Raw genomic sequence first — 22,644 nt, 5'->3', positions numbered from 1 at the left:
AATTTAAAAGTGGGCAAAAGACCTAAATAGACATTATTCCAAAAACAAATACAGCTGGCCAACAGATATATAAAAAGTACTCAGTCTCACTAATCACCAGGGAGATGCAAATCAAAACCACCCCACACCTGTTAGGAAGTCTTATAAAAAAGACAAGAGATAAAAAATGCTGGCAGATATGTGGAGAAAAGGGAACCCTGTGCACTGTTTGTTGGAATGTAAACTTGTACAGCCACTATGGAAAACAGTATGGAGGTTAAAAATTGAACTACTGTATGATCCAGCAATCCCACTTCGGAGCATATTCTGATTGCCTTTGGAAACAGAATCATTAACTTGAAGAGATATTTGTACTCTTACATTCACAGCAGCATTATTCACAAGAGCCAAGGTATGGAGAAAACCTAAGTGTCGACAGATTAATGGATGAAAAAAATAAAGAAAATGTGGTGTGTGTATAGTAATTTGCATTTCCCTGTGTATATATACATACATACATGCGTGCATGCATGCAATGGAATATCATTTAGCCTTAAAGAAGGAAATCTTGTTATTTGCGACAATATGGATGAAACTGGAGGGCATTATGCTAAATGAAATTTTTTTAAAAAGAAAAAAAGAGAAAGTCAACCTCATGGAAACAGTAGAAAAGTGATTGCCAGTGGCTAGAGGGTGGGGGAAATAGTACAAGGTTAGTAGAATAGTACAAACTTTCAGTTATAAGATGAATAAGGTCTGAAAATCTGATTTATAACATGGTGACTGTAGTTAACACTGTGTTGTACAATTAAAACTTGCTGAGACAGTAAAACTTACATGTTTTCATGAATAGAGTTAATGGATGCATTAATTTAGTCAGTGAGGAGACCCCTTTCACAATGTACATGTATATCAGTATATTGCTGTATACTTTCAATAACTTACAATTTTATTTGTCAATTATACCTCAATAAAGCTGGAGAAAATAATGAAATTTTTAAAAAAACAAAAGGATGACAGAAGACTGAAAATCACAAATCCATCTATCTTGGTACTTTATTTCGATGTGGTCTACTATTGTGACAATCCAGTAAAATCCTTCTTCACATAACATTTAAAGGAATGCTTCACAAAGTGAAACAGTTTAGCAAAGAATTTGGTTTTAACTCCTGTGTCAAAATTTTTCTGGTAATAAAGTATATAAATATATCTGATGTTTGCTCTGAAATAATGAGAAAGGGCATGGGTCGGAGTGAGGATGAAAGGACTCTGGCTGTGAGGTGATAAACTGTTAAAACTGGGTTGATGGGTGCAAGAGACTCCACCCAGTTCCAGTTCAAATGGTGATGCAGGTGGATCCTGAACTCATCTCCACCCACAGACACACCCAATCTACAGCTACATATGGAACAATTTCCTCTGAAAGAAACCAAAAAACTAGATAAGTGACTCCTACACAGTGAGCAAATGAGAAAAAAAACACATCAAAATGGGTATGAGAGGCTGAGATACTATCTCACCATAAACCCCACCCTCAGAGCAGCAACCCACGATTGGGAGGGAATTCACAACCCTGAGCATCTCCCTGAGAAGTGAAAGGTTTGAACCCCAATCTGGCACTTCAACATTTCTTAATTTATTTTTTATTGGAGGATAGGTGATTTACAATACTGTGTTAGTTTCTGGTATACAGCAAAGTGATTCAGTTATTACATATATATGTGTGTATATATATTCTTTTTCATATTCTTTTCCATTATGGTTTATTACAGGATATTGACTATAATCCCCTAGGTCCTATACACTAGGACCTTGTTGCTTATCCATTCTGTATATAATAGTTTGCATTTGCTACTCCCAAACTCCCAATCCATCCCTCCCCCACCCCTCTTCCCCCTTGGCAACCACAAGTCTATTCTCTATGTCTCTGAGTCTCTGTTTCATAGACTGATTCATTTGTGTCATATATATTTTTTTAATTTTATTTATTTATTTATGGCTGTGTTGGGTCTTCATTGCTGTGTGCAGGCTTTCTCTAGTTGCGGCGAGCAGGGGCTACTCTTCGTTGCGGTGCACGGGCTTCTCACTGCGGTGGCTTCTCTTGTTGTGGAGCACAGGCTCTAGGCACGCGGGCTTCAGTAGTTGTGGCATGTAGGCTCAGTAGTTGTGACTCACGGGCTCTAGAACACAGGCTCAGTAGTTGTGGCACACAGGCTTAGTTGCTCCGCAGCATGTGGGACCTTCCCAGACCAGGGCTCGAACCCATGTCCCCCTGCATTGGCAGGCAGATTCTTAACCTCTGCACCACCAGGGAAGTCCTGTGTCATATTTTAGATTCCACATATAAGTATCATATGGTACATGTCTTTCTCTTACTTCACTTAGTATGCTAATCTCTGGGTCCATTCGTTCTTTTATAGCTGAGTAGTAATCCACTGTACATATGAACCACATCTTCTTTATCCGTTCATCTGTGGATGGACATCTAGGTTGCTTCCATGTCTTGGCTGTTGTAAATAGTGCTGCTGTGAACATTGGCTGGCACAACTTATAAGACCTGTGTCTGAGAGACAAGCCCCCAAAATATCTAGCTTAGAAATCCAATGGGGCTTGTATCCACAAGATGCACAAGGCTGTAGCAATCTGAGAAACAGTTCTTAAAGGGCTCCACAGACTCACCCGCCCCAGGACCTCGTGCAGAGGCAGTCAACGGAAGAGCGTCCAATGTTTCTGTGCAAGAGACCTATTTCCTTATCTTAAACTTTAACCTGAGGGGCAGACATCTAAGTTAACACACATCTAGGGGCCTCCTGAAATAGTCTCCAAAGTGGAGGCTGTCAGGTGCCCCCTTCATATTCTCCTCTGCCTCCCTGAGGTCACCAGTGTCTCTGAGAAAGGGCACATATCTGGTACCCCGGGTTTTGTGGCTGCTGCCCAGCGGATACCCCTTGATTGCCTGGCTCTGGTGGCCAGCAGGGCTTGTGTTCATAGGTTCAATGGGATGGCAGCAAACAAAGAAACAGTTCTTAACTGGCTATCACCACAGGGCTCACTGCAGAGGGAGCAGATGAATGCCCATCTCCTAGTCTTCCCCTGAAATAGGCATATCTGCATATTTTAAAAACTGCTGCCTGAAGGTCTGGCTTCCAATCAGCCTGAATTTAGGTGCTGACTAAGATCCCCCCTTGGGGACACTGACAGGTCTTGGCGCACACTCAACTTCTGGGAGCCACTAAGAATAAAGTAGGCTGCTTGGACAATCATAGGTTCAAAAGACAACCAAGAGCTAGGGCAGGATTGAATGATAAAGTTCATCACCTGCAAGAGGTTGCTCCTTCAAGACTGAGAGAGGTGTATATTTTATCTAATGCATAGAAACCAACACAGAGAATCAAGGAAAATAAAGAAACAGAGGAATATGTTCCAAATGAAAGAACAAGAAAAAACCTCAGAAAAAGACCTTAATGAAATTGAGGTAAGTGATTTACTCTATAAAGAGTTCAAAATAACGATTGTAAAGATGCTCGCTAAACTCAGGAGAACAATGGATGAACAAAGTGAGAATTTCAACAGAGATAGAGTACCAAACAGAAACCACAGACCTGAAGAATACAGGAATTAAACTGAAAAATACAATAGAGGGGCTCAACATCTGACTACGGGAAGCAGAGGAAAGGATCAGTGAACTCAAACAGGGCGGTGGAACTCATCCAATCAGAGCAGCAAAAAGAAAAAATATTTTAAAAAGTGAAGATAGCTTAAAGGGATTTATAGGACACCAACAAGGGTCCCAAAAGGAGAAGAGAGAGAAAGAGGCAGAAAAGTTATTTGAAAAAATGATGGTTGAAAATTTCCCTAACCTGGGGAAGGAAACAGACACCCAGATCCAGGAATCCCAGAGAGTTCCAAATAAGACAAAACCAAAGAGACTCACACCAAGACACATGATAATTAAAAAGTCAAAGGTTAAAGACAAGAAGAGAATCTTAAAAGCAGCAAGGAAAAAAAAAAAAATCTTGTTACATACAAGGAAGCCCCCATAAGACTATCAACAGATTTTTCAGCAGAAACTTTTCAGATCAGAACAGTGGCATGATATATTCAAAGTGCTGAAAGAAAAAAAAAAAAACCTGCCAACCAAGAATACTCTATCTGGCAAAGTTGTCTTTCAGAATTGAAGGAGTGATGCAGAGTTTTCTAGACAAGCAAAAACTAAAGGAATTCATCACCATGAAACCAGCCTTACAAAAAATGTTAAAGGGACTTCTTTAAGCTGAAATGAAGTGTACCATTTAGTAACAGGAAAACATATGAAAGTATAAATCTCATTGGTAACGGTAAATATATGGTAAATTCAGAGTAATGTTGTAAAGACAGTGAAGTAGTCATTTACAAAGCTAGCGTGAAGGTTAAAAAACAGAAGTTGTAAAAGTAACTACAAATGATTTGTAATGGACACATAAGAGAAAGAGATGTAAACTGTGACATCAAAAACAAAACATGAGTGACGTCAGCATTGTGCTGGAGTGAGACATTCCCTTTGTCTCTCCCCTTCAGTCTATAACCTGTAAAACATACACAACTCAAAAACGTTACCTCTGCCCAGTACACCAGGATGCTGGAGAACTCCACACATCTATGCATCTAACGGTGGGTGGACTGGAACACAAAGAGGAGGTGAAACTAGGGGAACCTGCCATCCTGCCTTCCCCCAGCCACAGCAGCTGAGCCTGCAGGCCCAGGGAACCCAGTAGCAGCAGGGGAGGCAGCATATGAGACTCCAGCCTCCCAGCCACAGTGGTGTTCACAGCCCCAGGTAACCTGGCGGCAGTGGCAATGGGGGGCTGTGTCCTGTCCCTTCAGCCACAGAGGCACCCACAACTCCAGCAGCCAGCCCCCCACCCCTTCCCACAGCGGTGGCACCTGGAAACCCAATAACCCCTGACATGGTAGAGGTGCCTGTGACCCCAGTTCTCCACTCACCTCCCCTGAAGTAGCAGAGCCTGCAACTCAGGTCTGGGACATGGCAGAAATGTTCACCATCCCAGTGCCTCAGGAGGTGACATTAGCAGCAGCAAGGCACCAAGACCCTAGAGGCACAAGCAGTGACAAGGAGGGCACTGGGCGAGCGACACCTCTGACAGACAAAGTGCTGACTCTCACATATAACCGGAAGCAGCTCAGGTAAGAAAACGAAAAACTTGTGCTATAGTGCCACCTACTGGAAAACAAAGGAGAGCCCTCTAATTTCTAAACTGTTGAATCATTAAAATCAAGCAAAAAAAAAAAAAAAAAAGTTTTACCGAAAGAAGAAAGGTGTTCATTACTTCAAATGCTCCAGCAGAGGAACAACTCATCAGGCACCGTGAAAACCCACAGTAACACTGTATTCAAAAAAGAAAATGACAATTCTCTATAAACCAAGCAAAGTCATGGAATACTGTGATCTAACTGATAAAGAATTCAAAATAGCTCTCATGAAGAAATTCAAGAAACTTCAATGAGCTCAAGAATAAATTAAGGAACAGAAGGAATACTTTACTAAAGAGACAAAACCTAAAAAAGAACCAAACAAATTCTGGAGCTGAAGAACTCAATAAACGAGATGAAAAATGCATTAGAAAGCATTGGAAATACAGCAGACCTTATGGAAGAGAGAATCAGCAAGCTTAAAGATACAAATCTAGAAATGATACAGGTAGAAGAAAAAAGAATTAAGATCTAGAGAAAAATGAGGACATCTATTAAGAGTATCCAACTCTTTCAGGAAGGGCCACATTAGGATAATGGGTATCCAAGAAGAGAGGGAGAAGGCTGCAGAGAGTTTATTTAAATAAATAATAGGTGAGCACTTCCCAAACCTGGGGAAGGAACTGGATATACAAGTCATGTAGCTAAGAGAACACCTGATTACCTCAATGCAAAAAAGACCTTCCCTAAGTCACATTATATTAAAACTGTCAAAAGTCAATGAAAAATAATTTTAAAGGCAGCCAAGGAAAAAGATGGTAACGCACAAAGGAACCCCCATTAGGATACCAGCAAATTTCTTGGCAGAAACTCTACAGGCCAAGAGGAGAGTGGACATTCTCAAAATACTAAAAGATAAAAACTGTCAGCTGAGAATACTCTATCCAGCAAAGTTATCATTCAGATACGGAGAAGTAAAGGCTTTCCCAGATAAACAAAAGCTGAGGGAGTTCATCAACAATGGACCTGCCTTACAAGAAATGCTGAAAGGAGCTCTTCTGCCGGAAACAAAAAGGCAAAAGTACACAAAACTTTGAGTAGGGTGATAGACAGAATCAGAAAATTGCAACTCTATATCAGAATAGGTTTTAAAATACTTTATTATAGCATAAAGGTTAAAGGGGGGAAAAGCAGTAAAAAATAACTAACTACTTCAATGTGTTAAACTCACAACATAAAGTGGGATAATTTGAGACAACAAAAACATAAAAGGGGAAGAGAAAAAGGACGAAACCTGTATGGGCAAGTGAAGATAAGATGCTATCAGCATGAGATCAGACGGTTTTTCCTATGAGACGATTTATACAAACCTTATGGTAACCACAAAACAAATCTAGAGCAGAGACAAGAAACATAAAAAGGATGAAACTGAGAAAAACATAGAAAACCACTAAACCAAAAGAGCAGACAGAAACACACAGACACTTCTCCAAAGACATACAGATGGTCATCAGGTGCATGAAAAGATGTTCAACATCACTAATTACTAGGGAAATGCAAATCAAAACCACAATGAGATATCACCTCACTCCTGTTAGAATGGCTATTATCAAAAAGGCAAGAAACAACAAGTGTTGGCAAGGATATGGATAACAGGGAACCCTCACACACTGTTGGTGGGAATATAAATTGGTGTAGCCACTATGAATAACACTATGGAGAGTCCTCAAAAAATTAAAAATAGAACTACCTTTTGATCCAGCGATACCACTTCTGGGTATTTATCCAAAGGAAACAAAAAAATTGACTTGAAGAGATATCTGTCTGTGAACCAATACATGGAAGTAATCTAACTGTTCATAGACGGATGAATGGATAAAGATAACGTGGAACGAACACACACACACACACACCCCACAGGAATATTATTCAGCCACAGAAAAGGAAATCTTGCTATTCGTGACAGTGTATGGACCTTGAGGGCATTTTGCTAAGTGAAGTAAGTCAGAGAAAGACAAATACTGTATGCCCTCACTTACCTATGAAATCTAAAAGCCAAACACACAAAAAAACAAAACAGAGCAAACCTAACTCATGGATACAGGGGATAGACTGGTGGTTGCCAGAGGTGCAGGGGTGGGGGATTGGCAAGATATGGGTGATAGTGGTCAAATGGTACAAACTTCCAGTTACAAAATAAGTAAGACCTGGGAATGTAATGTATAGCACAGCGACTATAATTAATACTCTATTGCATATTTGAAAGTTGCTAAGAGATGAAACCTTAAAAATTCTCATCATGAGAAAAAAATTGTAACTGCAGTGATGGATGTTAACTAGACTTACTGTGGTGATTATTTCACAAAATATACAAATGTCAAATCATCATGTTGTCACGTGAAACTAGTACATTATATGTCAATAGAGTTCAACAAGAAAAAGAAATTCCACCCTAGATAAGGGCTGCCTGCAACAAAATTGCACGCTTACCTACTTAGCTGGAGCCTCTCCCCTCTGAGTCCTCTCTCCCCACTATCATGCCACTGCATTATTCTCTTCAGCTGCCTTCTCCATTTTAGTCCCTTTGTTGGTCTGGTGATCTTACTGTGTTTTGGACCACAGCCCCTTCGCTTCAGGTATAATGAACTTTTTTTTCTCATTAGCTTTCTTCCTCTAATAAATGATCAGTCCATTAAGTTAGTTTAATTTTGAAAAACTACCTGTTTTATATAACCCAATTCATTTTTCAAATACAAGAGGGAGAGAAACGACCTCATTCTGAGATCTGGAAATCTCACACTCTCAACGCTCTTCCCTGATTCTTCCTGCTATGTAGTAATCCATGTTTCATGTCTTAGTATAAAGCAAAACAACCACCTGAGTTTTCCTCTCTTTCTATACCATACTTATTCTCAGAAGCCAGTTAGGAAATTTATTAGATACTTTCATTCAAAGGATTTCCTAGTTGTGCTATACTATTCACAGAAAGAACCAACTGGGATGCATGAGATCGACAAAAAACTTCACCAAGAAGCATGGGAAACTGTAAGTAAGAAAAGGAGGGACTTCCCTGGTGGCACAGTGGTTAAGAATCCACCTGCCAATGCCGGGGACACGGGTTCGAGCCCTGGTCCGGGAAGATCCCACATGCCGCGGAGCGACTAAGCCCATTCACCACAACTACTGAGCCTGCACTCTAGAGCCCACGAGCCACAGCTACTGAGCCCGCATGCCACAACTACTGAAGCCTGCGCACTTGGAGCCCGTGCTCCGCAACAAAGAGAAGCCACCGCAAAGAGAAGCCCGCGCACTGCAGTGAAGAGTAGCCCTCGCTCGCCGCAGCCCGGGAGCAGCAATGAAGACCCAACGCAAACAAAAATAAATAAATATAATTAATTAATTAATTAAAAAGAAAAGGAAATGAAAATCATTATAGCCCACATGATACTGGGAGAAAGAAAATTCTTCTAATACACTCTATCAAAGATATCTTTTAGTGCAAGGACTGTTGGATTAAATGGGAAGTGATGATAGTTGATTAAGATTTTTGTTGTTGTTGATTAAGATTTTTGAAACAAAGTTCAGTGTTCTGGGAGAAATAAATTGGTATCAAAGAAACATCAAAAAGGAGAAAATAAAACCACAGAAGTGGGAAAGGTATAAAGCAAGCAAGTACTTTTCCTTCTATTTAATATTTGCAGGATATAAATATCTATTCTTTCATAGACTAACTATTGAGGGCACTGGGCTCTGCTATGGGGTTACCTAGATGAATGAAACTTGGACTGTGCCCTCCGAGTTCTCACATCCTAGGAGGGGAAGTAAGAAAAGCACAAAATAGCATTCTAAAGGAGAATGCCACCATATAAAAGAGAAATAGAGGTGAAGTGCTAAAGCTTTTTCAGAGAAGGGAAAACGGGAGTGGAGTGTTTGAGAGATATAGGAAAAGGTTTCATAGATGACATGGCACCTGAGTTAAGATTTGGAGGTGAGATCAGATATGGACAGGAGGAGACATGGAATGACCCTTTTAGGAGAAAGTAAATGCCTGACAAAGGCAGATGACAGGAAATCATGGGCCTGTGATGGGACACCGTGGCTGGTCCATGGAGAGAATAGTGGCAAATGGGGTTGGAAAGGCAAGCTGGCCTCAATCGTGGAGGGGCTGGAATGCCAGGCTAATGCCTGGTTAATTATAAACAGGGAATGATATGTTTGATCTTGGAATTTGTAGATTAGTAAGCAGCTTCATAAAAATATGTGGCAACAAAGGAGACAGGCATTGGAAGGTCTCTCCAGGAGGCCACTGAACTTGTCCATGCTGTTAGATATATGTATGTGGGCAAACACACAGATTATATATATGTGATTCAAAATTTTGGTTAAAATTTACGAGGAATTTACAGATGAGAAAGAACAGAGTGGTATACTTTGAAAATCTGAAAAGAACAATTTCAACGGGCACTTATGCTTTGAAGAGAATAAAGAAAGGAAAGACACTGAGAGAAGCTGTAATACCCTAGTTTTGCATGTCTAGTATTCCGGTAGAAATCAGATCAACGAAATAGCCAAACCATAGTACGTTTGGAGAGGTAAGAATTGATAACATGCAATTTGATGATGTCCTACACTGAATCATTGACCTGTGCCGTAGGCAGGGAAGGAATTATCACCTCCACTGAAGAGATGAGAAAACAAAAGCTCAGAAAACTTACGTGACTTGGCTAAAATCACAGGCTATGCAATAATAGGGCTCTGAATCCAACCCAATTTTTCTCACTTTAGTATTCTTGTCATTATTCTAATCTGCCTTTTCTTTTTAATTTTTTAAAATAAATTTATTTTATTTTTGGCTGCATTGAGTCTTTGCTTCACGCAGACTTTCTCTAGTGTAGTGAGCAGGGGCTACTCTTCGTTGTGGTGTGCGGGCTTCTCATTGAGGTGGCTCCTCTTGTTGCAGAGCATGGGCTCTAGGTGCACAGGCTTCAGTGGTTGTGGCTCGCGGGCTCAGTAGTTGTGGCTCGCGGGCTCTAGAGCGCAGGCTTAGTAGTTATGGCGCACGGGCTTAGCTGCTCCGCAGCATGTGGGATCTTCCCGAACCAGGGCTCGAACGCGTGTCCCCTGCATTGGTAGGCAGATTCTTAACCACTGCACCACCAGGGAAGCCCTGCCTTATTTTTCAAAATCCAAAATTTGCACATATTGTCTATGAAACCCATTCTGTAACTATGCACCTGCTATTTTATTTTTGGATTAAAAAAGAAATCCCATTTTCTTCCTTTTATTAAAGCACATCTTTTTATCTTCATGTAAATGTAGACTAACTTTTATTTCCATGTGATGGCCAAAGTTTAATACTTACAAGGTATCTTAAGCTCAATTTTTAAGCTCAGGAAGGGTGAGCTGTGACAGGGCGAGAGAGAGTCATGGATATATACACACTAACAAACGTAAGGTAGATAGCTAGTGGGAAGCAGCCGCATGGCACAGGGATAACGGCTCGGTGCTTTGTGACCGCATGGAGGGGTGGGATAGGGAGGGTGGGAGGGAGGGAGATGCAAGAGGGAAGAGATATGGGAACATATGTATAACTGATTCACTTTGTTATAAAGCAGAAACTAACACACCATTGTAAAGCAATTATACCCCAATAAAGATGTTAATAAATAAATAAATAAATAAAATGCATATTAAATTCTGCTATGAAAGCCAAAAAAAAAAATTTTTAAGCTCACTTCAATAACTGAATTGAAGGCTTATTTTAAAAGTGCTCATAAGAATTTGAGAAAATAGAATCTTGACTATTCCTCAGGGAGATTCCTTTGGGATATGTTATGTTGATTGTGAATTTGATTAGGCTCATCTACTACCAGTGCTAATTAAAGATATTCCTTCACCATTAATGCTCTTCTAAAAGAAATGTCACCACTTGGCATGTAACTTCCTAAATACAAAATCAGATTGGTTTTCAGAAAATTCTGCCTCTATATAGGACTCCTCAGTGTCACCTTCACCTTTAGCCCCACTTTATCTTTCCTAAGTCTTGTCTCGAGTGGAGTTAGATGGGATGGAAAACCGGAAATGACCAACTGCACTAGTTCATCTAAAATCTGAATCAAACCCCTAATATCCCTTCTTATAGTTTCAAATCTAGCTTTTAGACTTCATACCTAAAGAAATAAGAATTAATTTGACTATCTTTTCTGCATTAAACACAGTTCATTTCTAAAATTTTATTTAAAGAATACAATTTTTCTTTTATTCCCCAGTTGTTAAAAAACGTTTTAAAACCAACATGCTTCATTTTGTGACATTAATAATAAAACTAACAATAAAATGTCTTTCTTTTATATATATGCATAGATGTTTTCAATTTTCATGTTAATTTTTGCCTCTCAGCTACTTGCCTTTCTTCATATGAGTAATTTTAAGTCTTAACTTTCAATTTAAAGACTGATCCTCCAAGGTATTGTACTACATTTTCAAAAAGTAAAATTTGATCATCATCTACCCAGTTTGAGTATATCAAGTTGTACAAATTATATATCTTAGATTTAAGTATGTTTAATAATCATTTTTTAAAAATCAACACACATTAAAATCCCTTGAAACGTTAAACATGTCAGAATAGCAATTCAAAACTCTCTTCAGATTTTTTCATACTGTACACTATTCTTTTGTAGATTTTTTCAAACACTTAAAAGACGGATTTGAAAAGACTGATTTGGTTTCTAAACAAAGATTTTAAAGTAATGATGGTAACTTTAAATACATTTCCACAATTTGCTTTCCTTAATTCTAGTTTTTAGCAAAAATCATTGTTTAATGTACTTCCCAAGTTACTGTCCAGAGCTAATATAATCTGTGGTTCCTGGTTACTGGTTAAAGTAGTTTGGGTTTTAAAAAATATTTCATATAGCTAGTGCTTGTCACAAGATTCTGATCTATCACAGACCACACAAAACTCTTTTTGGGCAAGTCTCTCTGCATTATTTGCCCACTAGGTGGCAGCATCAGGCGCTATATGAAAGCACAAAGCATTGCCAGGCCTTTTTGTTCATTTTTTTGTTTCCTCTTCCCTCATCATACCATCTCATCATACATTTTGTGGTTGATTCCCTGGAACAGGTAGTCAGCTTCCCGGCAGGAAAGATCCCTGTAACCAAGGGCAACAGAAGAGTACAACACGCAAGTAGACAGTGCCATCCCTAATGCAGGGCATGCCAGCTACCCATTAACGGCAAGTGTCAAATGAAAACCCAAAACCACGACTTAAAAAGATATGAAATAGCTAAAATAGTTCTCACATTATTCTTTATGTTATTAGAACTAATGTCTATGTCAAACAAAAGTTACTTAAGAGAAATTTTACCTATTTTACCTACATTACTAATAGGGAGGAATGTCTTGTTTTTCATAGATTATAGTTAGATTTAGGTGTTTAATAAATATTTAATAAATTGCTCAAAGGCTTCTCCCTTAAGGTGGGCTTCTTCCAACTGTATGACCTATTTAGATGACCTATTTAGATGCTTCTTCCAACCGTATGACCTACTTAGATGTACCTATTTATCTCCACCTCAGAACCTGACTTTTCAAACTCCACTTGTACTTTCAAACTAACAGGATTATATATGCTGTTATCACTGTGAAGAGGGTGCACAACAAAATTTTAAACAGCTACATCTATTTCTGATTTAACTTTTCTCAACAACAGTTCAAACATTTGAGAGATGCAGTTGTTGAGAAAATAAATAACTGCAGCTCAATGGCAATTCTCACTAATTATTATAATCAACCAGGGAAACGGGAGGAGTAGCCCATTTGAAACTGGCTTCTAACTAGAACCAGATCTGGGAACTCCCCTGGCAGTTCAGTGGTTAGGGCTCTGTGCTTCCACTGCAGGGGGCATGAGTTCCATCCCTGGTCAGGAAACTAAGATCCCACAGCTGCGCAGTGCAGCTAATAAAAAAAAAATTTTTTTAAAGAACTAGATCTGGAATAATTGATTTAACTCGCTTGTATATCATTAGATAATTTTAAGATCTCTAAAACAACGACTGGAAATGCTATCCTCTATTTAGTACAGTTAAGGCTTATGTTTTAAAATTAGAGTTCAGTATTTGTTGATGTTCATAGGGTTGTGCAACCATCACCACGATCTAATTCCAGAGTATTTTTTATCACTCCAGAAGACACCCCCCAACTCCCACCTCTCCTGGCCCCCACGGTAACCAGTATCTGTTTACTTTCTCTAAGGATTTGCTTATTCTGGCTATTTCATAGAAATGGCGTCGTATGTGGCCTTTTGTATCTGGCTTATTTCATGCAGCATAATGCTTTCAAGGCTCATCCGTGTTGTGACAAAGATAAGTACTCCATTCCTTTTATGAATGAGTAATACTCCATTGTACGGATATACCACACTTTGTTTATTCATTCACCAACTGATGGACATTTGGGTTGTCTCTCTTTTGGGCTGTTATAAATACGCTGTTATGAAGATTCATGTACAGTACTGGTTTATATGTAGACATACGTGTCCGTTCTCTAAGGTTCATGCCCTAGGTCATATGGTAACTCTGTGCTTAACATTTTGAGGGACGGCCAAAGTGTTTTCCAAAGCAGCTGCACCATTTCACACTCCCCTCACCCCTAGCAATGTAGGAGGGTACTAATTTCTCTCCATCCTCCTCAACACTTGTTATGTTATGGTTCACTTTTCTTCATTCTTTCTATTCTTCAGACTGGATAATCTCGATTGACCCATCTTCCAAATCTGTTGGTTATTTCTTCTGCCTATTCAAATCTGCTACTCTGCCCTAGTGAATTTTACATTTCAATTATTATACTTTTCAAATCCAGCATTTCTATTTGGTCCTTTTTTATAAGTCCCGTTGCCATATTGATATTTTCTATTTGGTGAGACACTGTTCTCACACTTCCTTTTAGTTCTTTAGATGTGGTCTTCTTCCATTCTTTGAACATATTTACAATAGGTGATTTAAACCTTTGTCTAATAAGTCCAATGTTTGGGTTTCCTTAGAAACAGTTTCTACTGGTTGCTTTTCCCACTGTTTATGAGCCATACTTTCTTATTTCTTTGCATGTCTCATGATTTTTTGTTGAAAAATGATATAATGTGGCAACTCTGGAAATCCGTTTGTACTCCCCCTTCAAAATTTGTTATTGCTGGTTGTTTAGTGACTTTTCTGAAGTAATTATGTAAAGGGTGTATCCTTTGTTGTGAGTGGTAACCGAAGACTACTCCATTACCTCAGTGGTCACCTAATGATTCACTTAACACCTGGAACCAATAAGTCTCCGAGACTTTGCCATGTGTGTGTTGGGCCAAGCCTTCAACACCACTCAGCCAGGCAGCTGACAACTCTGCCTTAGCCTTCGCTTCTGCAAGTGACAGCTTAGGGCCTTCTTGGGTTCTTCCCAAGCACGTGCACAATCCTACATGTGTGCATGGCCTTGTAAGATTCCCAGGACATGTCAGAGATTTTCAAAGGCCCTGGGGATATCTAATACCCCAACGTTTCCTTTAACGCTTTTTGGTTAGCCTATTTTTTTTTTGCCCCAAATATCATCTAGCACCTCAGGCAGCCATAAAGTTAAAAATTTCCTCTAAATGTTTTCAACAAACTCCCCTGAGGGCAAGCTCTGAGTCAGGTCAAATGAAAATAGCCTTGCAAGTGGGGTCCTTCCTGGGAACCAGCAGAGCGGTCAAATAATAGTTCTCTGGGAAAGAGGCTTTGTGGAGCTCCAACCCTTTCTTGCCCACTCTGGTGAATACCAGCTCCCTGGTTTTTTACTATGATTGTGGGCTGTTGGAAAGAGACAGGAAAACAGGAATTGGATTGGCTAAAAGACCATAAAGCTAGCTGTTTTTACCAATATTCAGACATTTTTCTTGACTAAATACTCCCCTGGTTGCTTCATGCCTTTAGCTAATATCCAGAGTTCTGTAAAAGTTTATTCTGATCATTCCTGCCTGCATTATTGATGCCTTTATGGAGGAGACACTGTTTGAAGGTTCTTATTATGCCATTTTGGTTGATGTTATCTATGGCTTGGATTTTCCATGCAGGCCTCTGATACATTGCAAATTACATTTAGAGTGTGAGGCAAGAGTCAGGGTTCATGTTTTCCAATACGGATCATCAGGTGTTCCAACAATATTTGTATTTTTTACCTATTGGACTGTTAAAATTTGTGTCCAAAATCAATTTACCATTTAAGTATGGGTCTATTTTATTCTACTGATCCATTTGCCTATCATTATGCCAACACCACACTGTCTTGATTACTATGACTTTATAATAAATCTTGAAGTCATGTAGAAGAAGTCCTCCAATTTTGTTCTTCTATGTAAAGATTGTTTTGGGTAGAGTAATTCCGCTGCATTTCAATATAAATTTTAAAAATCAGCTTTTCAATTTCTATTTTAGAAAAAGGCTGCTGAGAAATTGGTTGAGATTGCACTGAATCTATAGATCAATTTGAGAAGAAGAACTGACATCATACCAATACTAAGTCTTCCAATTCATGAGCATGGTATAACACTCCATTCATAGGCATCTTCTTTAATTTCTCTCAGCATTGTTTTATAGTTATCATTGTAGAGTTTTTACAAATCTTCTCTTAATTTATTACTATGTATTTCATGTCTGGTGCTACTACAAATGGAAATTTTTTTTCAACTTTATTTTCCAACTGTTGCTGCTAGTACGTAGAAATACAATTCATTTTTGTATATTGCCCTTCTATCTTGTGACCTTGCAAAGTTTACTTATTATATTTAGTGGTTGCTTTTTAGATTCTTAAGGACTTTTCATGTAAACAGGCATGTCATATGCAAAGAGAGACACTTTTACTTCTACTTTCCTATTTCATACCTTTCTTTAAACCTTGTTTCATTGACTAAAACCTCCAAGTTTCTGTTGTTGAATAGAAGTGGTAGAAGTGTACATTCTTGCCTGTTCTGACAATCTCTTTGTTTTAACTGGAGGATGTAGTCAATTTTCACTTAACTATCATTATCATTCAATCAAGGTTTACTACTTATCTATTTGCTTTCTATTCATCCTAATTAGTGTTTTTCCTTTCCTGACATTTTTTTTTTTGGTTTAATCAAATGTTCTTAGAATTCCATTGTCATTAAACTGTTGACATTTTGGCTATAATTTCTGAATTTTTTAATGGTTGCTCTATGGATTACAATATACATTCCATAACTTATCACAGTCTACTCAGGAGTTAATATTTTTCTACTTCAGGTAAAATGTAATTACCCCACAAACAATTTCATTCACCTCATACTGTCCTTTGTACTATTGTTGTCAAATGTGTTGTATCTACACACATTACAAGCCGCACCATGCAATGTTACAATTTTGTTTTTAATTAACTTTAATAAATAAATTAAGAAGAGAGAAAATATATAGTCTTTTTAATTTACCCACATAGTTACCAGCTGTTTAATCACAATTATACTCAGTGAGGGGCAACCTAATGGGTGGAGGACAAGGATGCTGCTAACATCCTACAATGTAGAGTACAGCCCCACTGAAACCAAGATTATCCAGCCCAGAATGTCAACAGTGCCAAAGTTGAGAAACTGGCTTGAGATGAGAGGCATTATTTTTATCTGATGGCTTTCAAGATAATTTCTTTATAACTTTGGTTTTCAGCATATTAACTGGTGTGCCAACATAATATTTTGTTTTTACTTATCCTGCTTTGCAGGGGAGTTCTCTGACTCTGTTAAATCTGTCAGGTTTTTAAAGCCAACATGGGGAATGTTTTATCATATTTTTTCAAATATTTTATGCCCAATTATCTTTCTCCTCTCTTTCTGGGACTCAATTACACTTATTTTAGACTGCTTTATATTGTCCCGTAGGTCCCTGAGGATCTGTTTATTGGTTTTCAACCTCTTTCTCTCTGTTCTTCAGACTGAATTATTTCTTTTGACTTGTCTTTACATTAATTGAACCTTTTTTCCTGCTTTCTCCAAACTTCTACTAAGTCCATCCAGTGTATTTTTTTTGGTGGATACTGTACTTTTTAGTTCTAGAGTTTCTTTTTTAAGTTTGTATTTCTTCCTGAAATTTCCCATCTGTTCATTTTTACTTTATTTCCTTTAAGTCCTGTTTATAATAGTTGTTTATAATAGTTGTTTTAAGTCTTTGTCTACTAATACCAACATCTGGTTCATCTTGGGGTCAGTTTCTATTAATTGCTTATCCCCTTAATTGTGGGTCACATTTTCTTGTTTTTTCAACTTTCTAGTTATTTTTGTTTACTGAACATTGTGGATGAGATATTCATAGATGCTACGGATTGTATAACCTTCCTCTGAAGGCTGTTGATCTTTGCTGAGAAGGAGTCAACTTTTATGAACTCAAACTCCAAACTACCTCCTCTGTGCTGGAAAGGAACTGAATCTCTTCATGGTTCTTTAGCTTTCCATCTGTTGTTTGCCACCAGGTCCCCTGGAGTCCCCTCACACAAAGTTCAAAAGTCAGTCAAGTGTATTTGGGCTGAGTTTACACAGAGATTTTTCTGAGATTTCCCCCTTATTTTCCAGCCTTGCTAACAGTCCTGAACTCTGTCCTCTGACTCCATCAGCTGGTAAGACTGCATCTTTCTGCATAGGCTGGCAGTGGGGTGGGATTGTGTTAGGCAAAAAGCCACAGAAACATAAATCTCATCCAATGCAGTTTCCCTCTTTTAAGGACTGGCTCCCCTTCAGTTTCTGCCTGCTTTTGGTCATTCTTCAGGGTCTTCAAATGTTTTTGTTTCATATTTGATACAATTTTAATAACCGTTATCTGCAGGAGGGATAATCTGATACAAGTAGCTTCACCAATACTAGAATGCCAATTAGGATTATTTTTTTTGCCGTACGCGGGCCTCTCACTGCTGTGGCCTCTCCCATTGCGGAGCACAGGCTCCGGACGCGCGGGCTCAGCGGCCATGGCTCATGGACCCAGCCGCTCCGCGGCATGCGGGATCCTCTCAGACCAGGGCACGAACCCGTGTCCCCTGCATCGGCAGGCGGACTCTCAACCACTGCGCCACCAGGGAATCCCGCCAATTAGGATTTTTAAATGTGATACTTTTATTAGAAATAAAGAGTATTATATCATCTATATTTTGACATAGCCATCTCTCCTAATCCTCATGCACAGTTGCTAGTACAAAGCAAACAACCAAACAGTTTCTATAAGACACTACTTTCATGCCTGAAGAAATTTCTCCATGGTATAATGAAAAGAATGTGGATTTTGGAATCACAGAAATCCTTTACTAACTGCATAAACTTGAAAGTTTATTTACCCCTTATGCTTTTCCACTTGTATTATGGAAGTGGTCATTTAGATATCACAAGACTGCTAAAAAGATCAAATGTTTATATTATAAAGCATATAGTAAATGTTGAAAACAAACCTTGGTTTCTTTTCCTTGGACCTTTTCCTGCATTCTAACAGTGGAAACAGAAGGAATTCCTAAAGCATGACCAACTTTTACTAGTTATTCAGTTGGTAACATTTAATTAAGTTTAGGTTATAAGGATGAAAGAACATAAGGAGAGAAAACAACATGAACAAGCATGAGGAAACAGCAGGGAGTGTCCAAGGAGACACTGAATCAAGGGAGGATGCACACCTCCACAATTTCTCTGGTTAAGCAAGTGAAGAGGCAGGAGGAAGGCTGGCAATGCAAAGGCATCTTTATCACAGAATTTCTCCATGAGTAAATGGGAAAGGTCTTTCTATGGATATAAGTATATAATAAAACACAGTAATCTAACAAGCAAAACTGCTAGTGAGAAAAGCAACACAAATTTCAAAAATGAAAAAGTATAAAAATAACTTTTAAAGCTTAAATCACACATTTAAGTATTTTTAAAAATTTATTGTGCTTCCTCTTGTTTATGAAAGTAAATTTTGTTCCTTGTAAAAAAAACCCAAAAAATTAGAATTGCACATGACTATATTTTATAAATTTTTGAGATTAAAAATAGATTATGAAAATTTACCATGTGTTTACACATTGTTTTACATGATTTTTAATATCTGCATTATATTTCCTGATAAAAATATGACATAATTTGTTTATTCAGTCTTATAGATTGTTGGAAATTTAGGTTGTTTCTAATTTTCACAACTATAAATTATTCATAAATGATTTTACACATCTCTGATAACTTCTTTGCCTTTTGTCACCTGTAAATATAATCAGCACATAATTAATGTTCTCATCTAAGTCATTACTTAAAATGTTAACAAATAAGGGAACAATGATGGAGTTTTATGAAACACAGAAGAGAATGCCTTCCAAATTGCATCAATTCATGATTACTGTTCCTTAAATACAGGTATGTTGCTATCTAATTGCATCATCTTCCAATTCATATTTCTCCATCTTTTCCACAGGTAGGTAAGAGACTTCATTATATCCAGCTTTACCATTTCTACAGAATCCATTTGACCTGTGTTTCTAGTATCCCATCATAAAAGCATAATCAGGCATCAATTGTTCTAAGTGAATTTGCATAGGTTTTCTTTTCTAAGTTTATTAGAGACAGGTGAAGCCAACACAGCTGCTCTAAGAAAAGCAAAGTGGAGGTATTGCTCCCCCAGACAGGAAAGAGCAGAGAAGGTGACTGCTCTGAGAAATAAGAAAGAATCAGAATTGTTAATTGTAAGACTCTTACAATTGTTAATTGTAAGATTACATAATCATATACTACTAACATGATATACACTCTTAGCTTAAGCCACTAAGAATAAGCTGAAGGAGAAAAGGCCAAAGCGAAATGGACATATTTAAGTAATGACAAAGTGTGTCTTTTGAATGTAATACTTTTTTTTTTTTTTTTTTTTTTTTTTTTGCGGTACGCGGGCCTCTCACTGTTGTGGCCTCTCCTGTTGCGGAGCACAGGCTCCGGACGCACAGGCTCAGCGGCCATGGCTCATGGGCCCAGCCGCTTCACGGCAGGTGGGATCCTCCCGGACCGGGGCACGAACCCGTGTCCCCTGCATCGGCAGGCGGACTCTCAACCACTGCACCACCAGGGAAGCCCTGAATGTAATACTTTTAATGTTACTGATTGACTGATTGTTTTAAGAGTTAGCATAATAGTGCTAGTTATGATCATGTCTCTACATACACAAGCGGTGGGGAAGAACAGAGGCATTTCCTTGGGCTTCTTAGTCAAGTCTACACTGGTGTAAACCAGAGGTCAGCAGAGTTTTTCTGTAAAGAGCCAGAGAGTAAATATCTGATCCTGTGGGCCACACAGTACCTGTTGTAACTACTCAACTCTGCCGTTGTAGCACAACGCACCATAGACAACATGCAAATAAATGGATGTGGCTGTATCCCAGTAAAACTTTATTTACAAAACAGGTTGTGGGCTGGATTTGCTCTGTCATTTGCTCACCACTGGTGTAAACAATGCAATGTAAATATCTAGGCAAAATCATACTTAGCAATCTTCTGAACATGTCCTAAAATTCCAAATGGCGAGCAAGAAGTATTGTATAGATCAGTGCAATTTTAATTCCTTATGATATTACAAGAATCACATTTTCATATCCAGTGAACTCAGTATATAGTTGAAGCAATTTTTCTATATATCATCAAAACCTGAGATTCATGTACCTGGGCATAATCACCAAAAGGTTGAGAGTAAGCAATGCACTTCTCCAACGTGTGCTGCGATTCATTTCCCTGAGAGATTGCATCCAGAATGTTGCTTGCAATTCCAGTCTTCTGTAGAGTGATTTTACTTGCAGGGGCTTAAGGCAAAATCAATACATATATTTCAGTTGGCTGGTTTTATTATAAATTACAGAGTACAAAACCCGTTAATTCAGCATATTCTCAAATAGAACACAAATTTTAGTTTGCCAGTAAATATCTACATTTATTACTCCTGAGGGAAAAATACATAGTATGTGATATTGTCTCACTTGTTTAAAACAATGAAAATGGAAGCCTGACCTATGGGTAAATGATCTTGATGGAAACATTTAAAAAGTATATGTCTAATCTCTGAAATAAGGCATACGAAATGTAAATTAACCGTTCTTATTAATGCAATAGGTGTAACCATCAGTTTTTAGATCAGATAAAAATACAGTAGGCATACCAGAAGCACATTAAATTTTTTTCTGGCTTTAAAAATTTTTTTAATGTTTAATTACAAATTAGTTAATTAATTACAAATTAATGTTTTGGTTCAAGAGGATACTTCATAAAATACAAAGAATGTATACTAAAAACAAAATTTATCTTTCACCTCTTTTCATTCAGTTCTATTCTTTTTCCCAGACGTAACAGTTTAGAATTAATTTTCTCAGATTTACTTTATGCATTTACACATTCAAATACATGCATATAAGAATACATAGCTTTAAATAAACATAAATGGAATCATTCTATGCACACATTTGCTTCTTCCACTTAACCATTTGCTTTAGAGATCATTTCATATTAGTACACATAGCACTCCCTCAATTATATATTCCATTTTATGACAAACTATTTAACCATTCCCCTATTGATGACCATTAAGGCACTTTCCAATGTTTCACTATTGAAAACCAATGTTATAGTGAATATCTTAGTGCCTAGAGCACACCACATTTGTGATTTTCTCTTAAAACTATATTTGAATTAATAGTTTTAATTTACTAATTGAAGGCTTGAGGAGGGCCTCTAAAAGAGTAAATGAGAATTCCACTTCTGCCGATTATTAGTAACTAACATATTGGGGGGTATTTGGCAAATACTCCGGCTATATTAGGTTCCATAGAGGTTTAAACTTCATATTTTAGAAATATGATTCTATATATATTGTACAGAATTATAGTATTGTCAAATAATTCCTTAATCCAATTATTTTCAATCATGATTCCATAAAATTCAATAAATTGATTATATGCTTAATAACATATTATAAAAGATGTTTTCCTTAAATAAAATAGAATGCATTTTAAAAGCTTTAATTGAGTTATTCTTTCAATCTATGGACTAGGGTCATAACACGGGGTTTAACTGGTTAATACGCATTATTTGCTTCCATTAAGTTAAAAATTAAAGTAAAACTCATTATGAAAAGTATTCAATAAAACTCCAAAATACTGGGCTTCCCTGGTGGTGCAGTGGTTAAGAATCCGCCTGCCAATGCAGGGGACACAGGTTCAAGCCCTGGTCCGGAAAGATCCCACATGCTGCAGAGCAACTAAGCCCGTGCGCCACAACTACTGACTCTAGAGCCCACGAGCCACAACTATTGAGCCAGCGAGCTACCTACAACTATGGAAGCCCACGCGCCTGGAGCCCGTGCTCCGCAACAAGAGAAGCCACCGCAATGAGAAGCCCGCGCACCACAGCGAAGAGTAGCCCCCGCTTGCCGCAACTAGAGAAAGCCCCCCGCGCAGCAACGGAAGA

The 22,644-nt window shown here is 38.2% G+C and overlaps 1 protein-coding gene across 1 annotated transcript in view; it reads right to left on the bottom strand.

Moving 5' to 3' along the window:
• Window positions 1-22,644, bottom strand: part of RAVER2 (ribonucleoprotein, PTB binding 2) — a 104,175-nt gene that overhangs the window by 12,344 nt on the left and 69,187 nt on the right. The window contains exon 11 of the mRNA XM_079939200.1: window positions 20,851-20,987. Within this exon, the coding sequence (XP_079795326.1) occupies window positions 20,851-20,987 (137 nt within the window). The remainder of the gene's footprint in view (window positions 1-20,850; window positions 20,988-22,644) is intronic.

This window comes from Stenella coeruleoalba, assembly GCF_951394435.1.
Source record: "Stenella coeruleoalba genome assembly, chromosome: 1".
NCBI lineage: Eukaryota > Metazoa > Chordata > Mammalia > Artiodactyla > Delphinidae > Stenella > Stenella coeruleoalba.
Note: the sequence above shows the minus strand (reverse complement) of the source record. Positions and strands in the feature narration are given on the sequence as shown.